The sequence below is a fragment of the Muntiacus reevesi genome, chromosome X (genome assembly GCF_963930625.1).
Source record: "Muntiacus reevesi chromosome X, mMunRee1.1, whole genome shotgun sequence".
NCBI lineage: Eukaryota > Metazoa > Chordata > Mammalia > Artiodactyla > Cervidae > Muntiacus > Muntiacus reevesi.
Window position 1 is genome coordinate 24,072,129 of NC_089271.1, and position 8,991 is coordinate 24,081,119.

General features: G+C 43.7%; 1 protein-coding gene across 1 annotated transcript; it reads left to right on the plus strand.

Annotated features, from left to right (window-relative positions):
* Positions 1-3,115: 3,115 nt before the first annotated feature.
* Positions 3,116-7,549, plus strand: LOC136154366 (melanoma-associated antigen B4-like). Its single transcript, XM_065916670.1, has 3 exons — positions 3,116-3,183; positions 6,460-6,571; positions 6,659-7,549. Exons 1-3 carry the CDS (start codon positions 3,116-3,118, stop codon positions 7,547-7,549), a joined length of 1,071 nt encoding a protein of 356 aa, XP_065772742.1.
* The last annotated feature ends 1,442 nt before the right edge of the window (positions 7,550-8,991 follow it).

Genomic DNA, 8,991 nt, shown 5'->3' on the forward strand with positions numbered 1-8,991 from the left:
GAGATGCAAAAATCCTCAACAAAATTCTAGCAAACAGAATCCAACAACATATTAAAAAGATCATACATCATCATCAAGTTGAATTTTTCCCAGGAATGCAAGGATTCTGTAATATCCACAAATCAATCAATGTAATATACCACATTAACAAACTGAAAGATAAAAATCATATGATTATCTCAGTAAATGCAGAAAAAGCCTTTAACAAAATTCAACATCCATTTAGGATAAAAACTCTCCAGAAAGCAGGTATAGACGGAACATACCTCAACATAATAAAAGCTATATATATATATGACAAACCCACAGCAAACATTATCCTCAATAGTGAGAAATTGAAAGCATTTCCCTTATAGTCAGGAACAAGACAAGGGTGCCCAGTCTCACCACTACTATTCAACATAGTTTTGGAAGTTTTGGCCACAGCTATCAGAGCAGAGAAAGAAATAAAATGAATCCAGATAGGAAAGGAGAAGTAAAACTCTCACTGTTTGCAGATGACATGATCCTCTACATAGAAAACCCTAAAGAATCTATCAGAAAATTACTAGAGCTAATCAATGAATACAGTAAAGTTGCAGGATATAAAATTAACACACAGAAATCCCTTGCATTCCTATACACTAACAATTTGAAAACAGAAAGAGAAATTAAGGAAACAATACCATTCCCCATTGCAATGAAAAGAATAAAATACTTAGGAGTATATCTAAGTAAAGAAACAAAAGACCTATATATAGAAAACTGTAAAACACTGATGAAAGAAATCAAAGAGGACACAAATAGATGGAGAAATATACCATGTTCATGGAATGGAAGAATAAATATTGTCAAAATGACTATACTACTCAAAGCAATCTATAGATTCAATGCAATCCCTATCAAGCTTCCAACGGTATTCTTCACAGAACTAGAACAAATAATTTCACAATTTGTATGGAAATACAAAAAACCTCGAATAACCAAAGTGATCTTGAGAAAGAAGAACGGAACTGGAGGAATCAACCTGCCTGACTTCAGACTCTACTACAAAGCCACAGGCATCAAGACAGTATGGTATTGGCACAAAGAGAGAAAGAGAGATCAATGGAGCAAAATAGAAAGCCCAGACATAAATCCCGAGATAACACGGGGGCAAAACTTGAGTTTGGCAATGAGATTTTAGGCACAACACCAAAAGTACAATCCATGAAAGAAAACAATAAGCTGAACTTCATTAATATCAAAAATGTCTATCTGCATAATATACTATGAAGAGAATAAAAAAGAAAGGCCACAAACTGGGAAAAATAATTCTAAGACATTTCTCATGATAAACATGTGGCAAAAATATACAATCAACTCTTAAAACTTGACAATAAGAAAACAAGACAATCTGAAAGTGGTTAAAAGAGCTGAACAGACATCTCACCGAAGAATATTCACAGATGGCAACCAGCCTATGACAAGATGGTCTACATCACATGTCTTCAGGGAATTTCAGATTAATACAACAATGACATACCTATTAACAGGGATAACACAAAAACAAACACCTGACAATAGCAAATCCTGGCAAGGGCTGGGACCAATAGGAAGTCTAACTCAGCACTGAAAGGAATGCAGTGATACAGACATACTGGAAACTGTCTGGCAATTTCTTCTAAGTTAAACATAATCTTAGATGATCTAGAAGATTTCACTTAGTTATTACTCAGAAGAGCTGAAAATTTATCTCCATCCAAAAACCTTCAAAAATATTAACAGCAGGCTAACTCATAGCTGCCAAAAACTGAAATCAAACAAGATGACCTTCAGTACATGAATGGGTAAACAAACCTGGTAGTTTACATGATGGAATGCTATTCAGTCTTCAAAGGAAAAATTTCAAACCATAAAAACATACAGAGAAACAAATGCATATTGATTAGTAGAAGGAGCCAGTACAAAAAGCCTACATCCTGTATCATTCTATTAATATTATACTCTGGGAAAGGCCAATTGTTAGAAAGAAGAAACGTACAGTAGTTGTCAGGGGCTCAAAGTGATGTTCTGGGGGATGTGCAGGCGGATCATGGGAATTTTATAGTGCACTGAAACTCCCCTGCATGACACTATGTTTGCTGAGCAGGCAATGTCATGCATTTGTGAAGCACTACAGTACTGTGAGACACAAAACGTAAAAAATATTATAAACAATGGACAATAGTTAAAAATAACATATTGATATCAGTTGATAAATTTTAAGACATGAACTTCTATCCATTCAAACAATACAAGATGTTAATATAGTAAGCACAGGAAGACACTGGCTGTATGGGAACTCTATATAATCTGCTTAATTTTCTGTAATCCTATTTTGGCTATATAGGAAAAAAAAAAAACAGAAGGTCCAAAATAACATGAAAAAAGACAACATCGTTCATTATGAGGGAAATGCAAATCTAACTACATAGGGTATCACCTCACACCAGTCAGAAAAGCCATCATAAAAAAAAATCTACCAATAAGAAATGAAGCAGAAGATGTGACTAACAGGGAACTCTCTTGCACTCTGAGGGGGAATGTAAATTGATATAGCCACTAAGGAAGGCAGTATGGAGATTCCTTTAAAATATAGAAAGAAAAAAAAATAAAATAAAATAAAATAAAATAAAATAAAATATAGAAAGAAAATTGCCGTATGATGCAGCAATACCACTACTGGCCATATACACTGATTAGTGTATTTATAAGTTAGGTAAGCAAAACATACATGTATCACACTGATCATTGCAACACTATTTACAACAGCCAGGACATGGAAAGTAACCTCAATTTCCACTGACAGATGAGTGGATAAAGACCTCGTGGTGGATATAGACAATGGAATATCACTCATTTATACAAAAGAACAAATTTAAGTCAGTTGTAGTGAATTGGATGCACCTAAAGCCTGTTATACAGAGTGAAATAAGTTAGAAAGAGAAAACCATTGTATGTTAACACATCCATATATGGAATCTAGAAATGGTAGTTATCCATCTATTTGCAGGGCAAGAATGGAGACACAGACGCAGAGAACAGACATGTGGACACATCGGGGGAAGCAGACAGAGACGAACTGAGAGAGTGGCATGGACAAACACACACTACCATGTGGACAACAGGCATCTGGGGGAGTCAGCTCTATGACACGAGTCAGCTCTGTGACGACATAGAAGGGTGAGGTCAGGGGTGGGAGGGAGGTGCATGAGGGAGGGGACATATGGATATTTACAGCTGCTTCATACAAGAGAACCTGACAAAACAGTTAATGATCTTCCCATTAAAAATAATTGTGAAAAGTCTATGAATTAAAAAACTAGAAAAAAAATCTGGAGAAGTACACATAGCCACTAGAGTTATATACAACAATGCCAAATGAATAAAAGTCAGAAGTAATGAAAAGCAAAAGATCACAGTAACAATTTGATTCTCGAATAAAACATCTTAGAAAACAGGAGAGGAAACACTCAAACATATAAGGAATTTCAAAAATCTTCTATAAACAAAAAGATCAGCACAGCAAAATCAAGAGATTGGTTCGGAAGAATGAACAATTACTTACCGCAAGTAACAGAAAATACACCATAAACAAAAGCAACCATACAAAAATTTACCTAGAAAGAAACTTTAGAAAAATGTCTATAGTCTTCATGGAGGCAACAAGAAGAATTTCCTGAGAGCCTTAGGAAAAAGAGGGTTCAAACAGAAGAGTATGTTGTGTATATTCATGACGAACAGATACTGTAAGACTGTCAATTTTCTGTAACTCTTTACAGAGTTAGTACCACATTCAGAGTCGCTGAGACCACAATGAAACTCGGTCCGCTGTTTGTTCTACCCAGAAGCAGCCAAGGAAATGTTAGGAAGGAATAAAGAAAACTATTAACAAAAGTAAAAACATAAAATTAAATACTCCCTGATGGACAATAAGTCTCCACTGAACTTGACCCTTTGCGTGCCAAGGTGGGGCAGTACTCAGAGACTGGCACACATGTGCAGCCGGCAAGGAAAGCAGACACCAGGATCAGCTGGAAAAGGCTTTAAAAGGCTCAATCCAGGCTTGAGCACTGGATTCTTCCACTCTGCCCTGAGATCATGAATCTCCACTGCTTCACTGGAGGAATCTGAGACAGCATCTCCGAGGCCCCATGCCAGGACCATGTGGCACCAAAGTTTGGGTTGAATGTGGTAGGATGGGCCAGATCATGAAACAACCAGCACAAAGTTCGTTTTGTGTGTGCTTAGTCACTCAGTTGTGTCCGACTCTTTGCAACCCCATGGACTGTAGCCCACCAGGCTCCTCTGTCCAAGGGTGATACTCCAGACAAGAATACTAGAGGGGTTTGCCATGCCCTCCTCCAGGGGTCTTCCCAACCCACAGACTGAACCCATATCTCCTGCACTGCAAGCAGATTCTTTACTGGCTGAGCACCAGGGAATGTTAGTGGATGAGAATTGGCCCTTTTAAATGATCACCTTAATAGACTATCACACAGGGACTAAAAGAAAAAAGTTAGTACCCAGTAATTGCACAAAACGACAGAACTTCATCTCAGAACTTTTGAGCAATGACCCTGCAGTCGACTGAGAGCCCACAGTGAGAACTGGCAGGCTAAGGAGCCCCTTCACTTATCCTTCTGGAAATGTATGAGCATAGTTGGGGACAGGGGTGGACTTAAACCAGAAAGGGAAGGATGTCCAGTCCCTGTCAGCACTCAATATGAATGAAGATTCTGAGTGACATGTGAGGGGTTCCACACCACAGAAGACCGTCTCCCATCCTTCCCTCTCAGCTTATTTTACCTGTAGCAGCCATTTCCAGGAAGCCTCAGGTAGAAATGGCGAGATGAGATGTATGTGCACTTCATACCAGGAGACTCGGGGGTTCACATCTTTGATGTGAGGCCTTGGCCTCAGGTCAGCAGATGGGACGTAGCCCAGCACCTACAGGGGTTAAGGGAAGGCATGGAGAACGACAGAGCATCGCTTACTACAGAAGAGGGAGCCCAAGAGAGCCCTCGCAGGCGGTCTCATGGTCTCCAGGAAGGCTGCTCGGTTTGCGCTCCCCAATTCTTCTAGTTGGGGGTGCTGACACAAGTGAGAGGCATGCAGTGATCCAGCTGACAGTTCAGGACAGGGACTGCCCAGGACCCCTTAAGAGTCAAGGGAACGTCCACGTGCCAATCCTGTGAGAAGCGCCCCCGGAACTCCGCCTGTCCAAGTCCCGCCCCTATCTTCCTTTTCAAGCCCAGATGAGCATGACAGGAAGTGACGTCCTCCTAAGCACGCTGGGGGTGTGACGCCATCCTTGACTGTGCCGCCATCTCTGACAGCTGCCATTGATAGTGGCCTGAGGGAGTCGTCCCAAGCCTCATTGGGTGTCAAGATCAGAGGTGACGTGAGTTACGAGTGCAGGATACATCTGTCTTAGCACCGAAAATCCCTTTTCCCTCCAAAAAGAGGGGGCCGCAAAACCTCCGGCCGCTCTACCGCTACACTCAGAACAGAGGGTCCAGCCTAGTTCTTAGGCCCCAAGACCATCCACTAGGGGGTGTCGCGAAAGAATGTCTCGGTCAGGCTCTGCTGGACCCCAGCTCCGCTCCACAGAGGGAGAGCCATGGGCCCTGGGGACTGAAGGAGGGACCCTCGGGGCAACTGAGAGTCTCCATACACCACAACGGCAGCCATGTGTAACCCCCCACTCACCGCGATTTGGCCGCGGATCATCTGGGCAGCAGCCGGGCAGCTCTAAAGGCTGAGGGGCTCCCTCACTGCGACCTCGTCTGCAGGACACTCAGGGAAGAGGGGACCTTGGTCTGAGGGGCTGGAAGCCGGTCAGTAGAGCGAGGATGTCAGGGTTTGGGAAGAGTCAGGATGAGGACCATCCTCCCTGACAAACGGGCAACTCAGGATCCTCCCCTGTGGTCAGCGCTTCCTCCTGGCAAAACATCGGGAAGAGGGGTGGCGGTCTGAGAGGGGAGCTTGGAGCCTGGTCGTGAAGGGGAAGCCACGAGACAGCTGAAGGGAGGGTCCTGGGACCCTTCAGTGGGGGGCTGAGTACGCCCTCCTCTCCTCATCTGGGGTGACTGGGAAGCTGGCAGAGCCAATTTCAGATAGGAGAGGGATCGGGCTGTGTGCTGGAGAGGGGGCGTTGGATATGGGGAGTCTCGCACCAATTTTCATCCTGACTCTGAATGTCAGCTGAGAGGACTTGCCTCCCCTGCCAGCCCCCACTGGCTACCCCTCTAACGCCCAGGCAGGACTGTCTGCTGCGCCCCAGGGCTCACTCTCACTTGCTACTCAGCGACCTCAGGGGCCCGGATGAGCAGGAGAACAGGAGCCCTGTGGGTCCTAGAGCACTGGCCTCAAGGACCCCTCAGAGGCGGCTTCCATTCAAGCCAGGGAGGACTCTCCTTGCTGAAGGTGCTCAGTGTCTCCTTCTCCCTCTTCCAGGTGCCCTCCTTGCCAGCCTTCCTGCCCGCACTCCCACCTGCGGACCCTGACCTGTGTCACCATGCCTCGGAGGCACAAGAACAAGTACCATGCCCACGGGAAACGCCACCAGGTCTGGGGGGCTACTAAGGAGGCCCAGGCCAGTGCTGCTGCAGCCCCAGGAGAGGAGTGCCCCTCCTCCCCCTCTTCTGTCCCTCAGGGTTCTCCCCCGAGCACCCCTGATACTGGCGATCCCCAGGAGCTTCAGGGAGCCACGGCCCCTAGCTGTCCTGATGCAGGGCCTGCCTGCGTAGGATCTGATGAAGGTGCCCAGGGCCCAGAGGAAAGTGCAGGTGCTTCCCAGGCGGCGCCTGCCATGGAGAGCACTGTCAAAGATCCTCTGGCCAGGAAGGCCAAGATGCTGGTGGAGTTCCTGCTGGAGAAATACACCAAGAAGGAGCCCATCACGCAGAAGGCCCTGATGAATGTCGTCAGCAGGAAGTACAGGCAGCACTTCCCTGAAATCCTCAGGATAGCCTCTGAGCGCGTGGAGCTGGTGTTTGGCCTGGAGCTGAAGGAAGTCGACCGCAGCAAGAACATCTACGCCCTCATCAGCAAGCTCAGCCTCGGGGGCGACGAAGGTCCAAATGATGAGGGTGGGGTTCCCAAGTCCGGTCTCCTCATGTTGCTCCTGGGGGTCATCTTCATGAATGGTAACCGGGCCACCGAGGAGGAGGTCTGGGAATTCCTCAGTATCTTGGGAATCTATGCTGGGAGGAGGCACTGGATCTTTGGGGAGCCTAGGAGGCTCATCACCAAAGATCTGGTGCAGAAGGAATACCTGAACTACCGCCAGGTGCCCAATAGTGATCCTCCACGCTATGAGTTCCTGTGGGGCCCGAGAGCTTGTGCTGAGACCAGTAAGATGAAGGTACTGGAGGTTCTGGCCAAGATCCTCCATTCGGTCCCTAGTTCCTTCCCAGACCTCTATGAGGAGGCTCTGAGAGATCAGGCGGAGAGAGCAGGGCCGAGAGGCGCGGCCAGGACTCCAACCATGGCCGAGGCCAGTGCCCCTTCCAGGGCCAAGCCCTGCAGCTCCTCCCACATCTAGGGAGGCGGGCAGGGCACTTTGTTCCCTTTGTGTTGGAAGAGAGCAGTCAAGCTCCTAAATAGTGCAGGGTAGTAGGGTGTAGGAAACAAAACCCATATGTTCTGACAGTTGTAAATGGTAAGCGAGTTTAGGTGCAGCTTCTTTTAACAAAATATATATCTGTTTTCTTTTATCCATATGAGAAATACCTAATGAAAGATGATTTTAAGTAGATAGGTAAAGAGATGAAGGAGGTGTTTAGTGTTTTCAAATGTGATTACTTTTGTTAATGTGTATTGTACTTATGAATTCAAATGTATGAATCATAAGTCATAGTTTCTTGCTGTTTTAATGTTTTCAAAGTGTGCGGATTTGTAAAGCACACTGAAAGTATTGAATATGTTGTTCACAGTCTAAACAAGATAACATGACACCAGAAGAGAATTTTTCCTGAAGAGTAGTCAAGCTTCTAGAGTGCATGATCGTAGGGGTGGAGTAATAAAATTTAGATCTCATTGATCTTTCTGTTGCACACAAATAAATTCTACATAGAATTGTTTCAGTTATCTCAAATATTTTTACTTCTAAGAGTTTGTTTTTCTTCAGAGTATTAATTTGGTAATGGTACTGCTGTTATCTTTATTGCTGTTATGAAAGTTTTAAAGGTACACTTTTGGTAGAATTAAAGATATTCATGAACCATCCATATTGTCTTTATGATCTGGAAATAGGTAACATAGCACTGAAGACATTTTCATGGAAATGTGAAAGACAATCCCAGAAAATATTGAAAAACACAAAGAAAATAGAGAAAAAAATAGAGTAAAAAGTCTTTAAGTTGTGGCTTGCCTCATTTCTTTTAAACTTTCTTTTAGTAAAAATAAGAAATAGTTTGACTCATTGAGCTCATTTAAGAATATTTGTTTATTTTGTACTAATTTACTGCCTATTCTTTGTTCCCTTCTGGATTAAAAATATTTCCAGATGGGAAGGTGGTATTTGAGGAGTTCATAGAAATCATAACTTTCATTTATTACAAAACAATACTTCTTCATCAGTATGCCACTGCTTTATATGTAGTACATGCATTCATGCAGGATTGGATTTAGCAGACTCCGTTTATGGAGTTACGTGCAAATTTCTCAAGTTCACAAACTGATGAAATGACCTTCCCAGCACTAATGTCCTGATCTGGATTGGTGCAGAGCCCACAAAGTGCCACTTCTCCCAGCCTAAGCCAGACATCATGTCTTTTCATTCATTTTTCCACTAAACACTCCAAAAAATGTATCCCATTGGATATATATCCCAAAGCACTGCTTTTGGAATAAAGTTAAAATAATGTTCCTAAGTGAATGGTATGAATGAAGACAAAACTACTCATGGACAATGTAGTCACGAACATATCCAATGTCAGATATTCTGAAAAGATCCATATGCCCTCATTTATCCTTCCGGATCCT

Excerpts from the sequence above, each read along its gene's own strand:
- LOC136154366 (XM_065916670.1), top strand. The coding sequence starts at position 3,116 with ATGTGGACAACAGGCATCTGGGGGAGTCAGCTCTATGACACGAGTCAG. Across the intron at positions 3,184-6,459 it reads CTCTGTGACGACATAGAAGG|GTGCCCTCCTTGCCAGCCTT; the intron begins GTGAGGTCAGGG and ends TCCCTCTTCCAG. Across the intron at positions 6,572-6,658 it reads CCCACGGGAAACGCCACCAG|GGTTCTCCCCCGAGCACCCC; the intron begins GTCTGGGGGGCT and ends TCTGTCCCTCAG.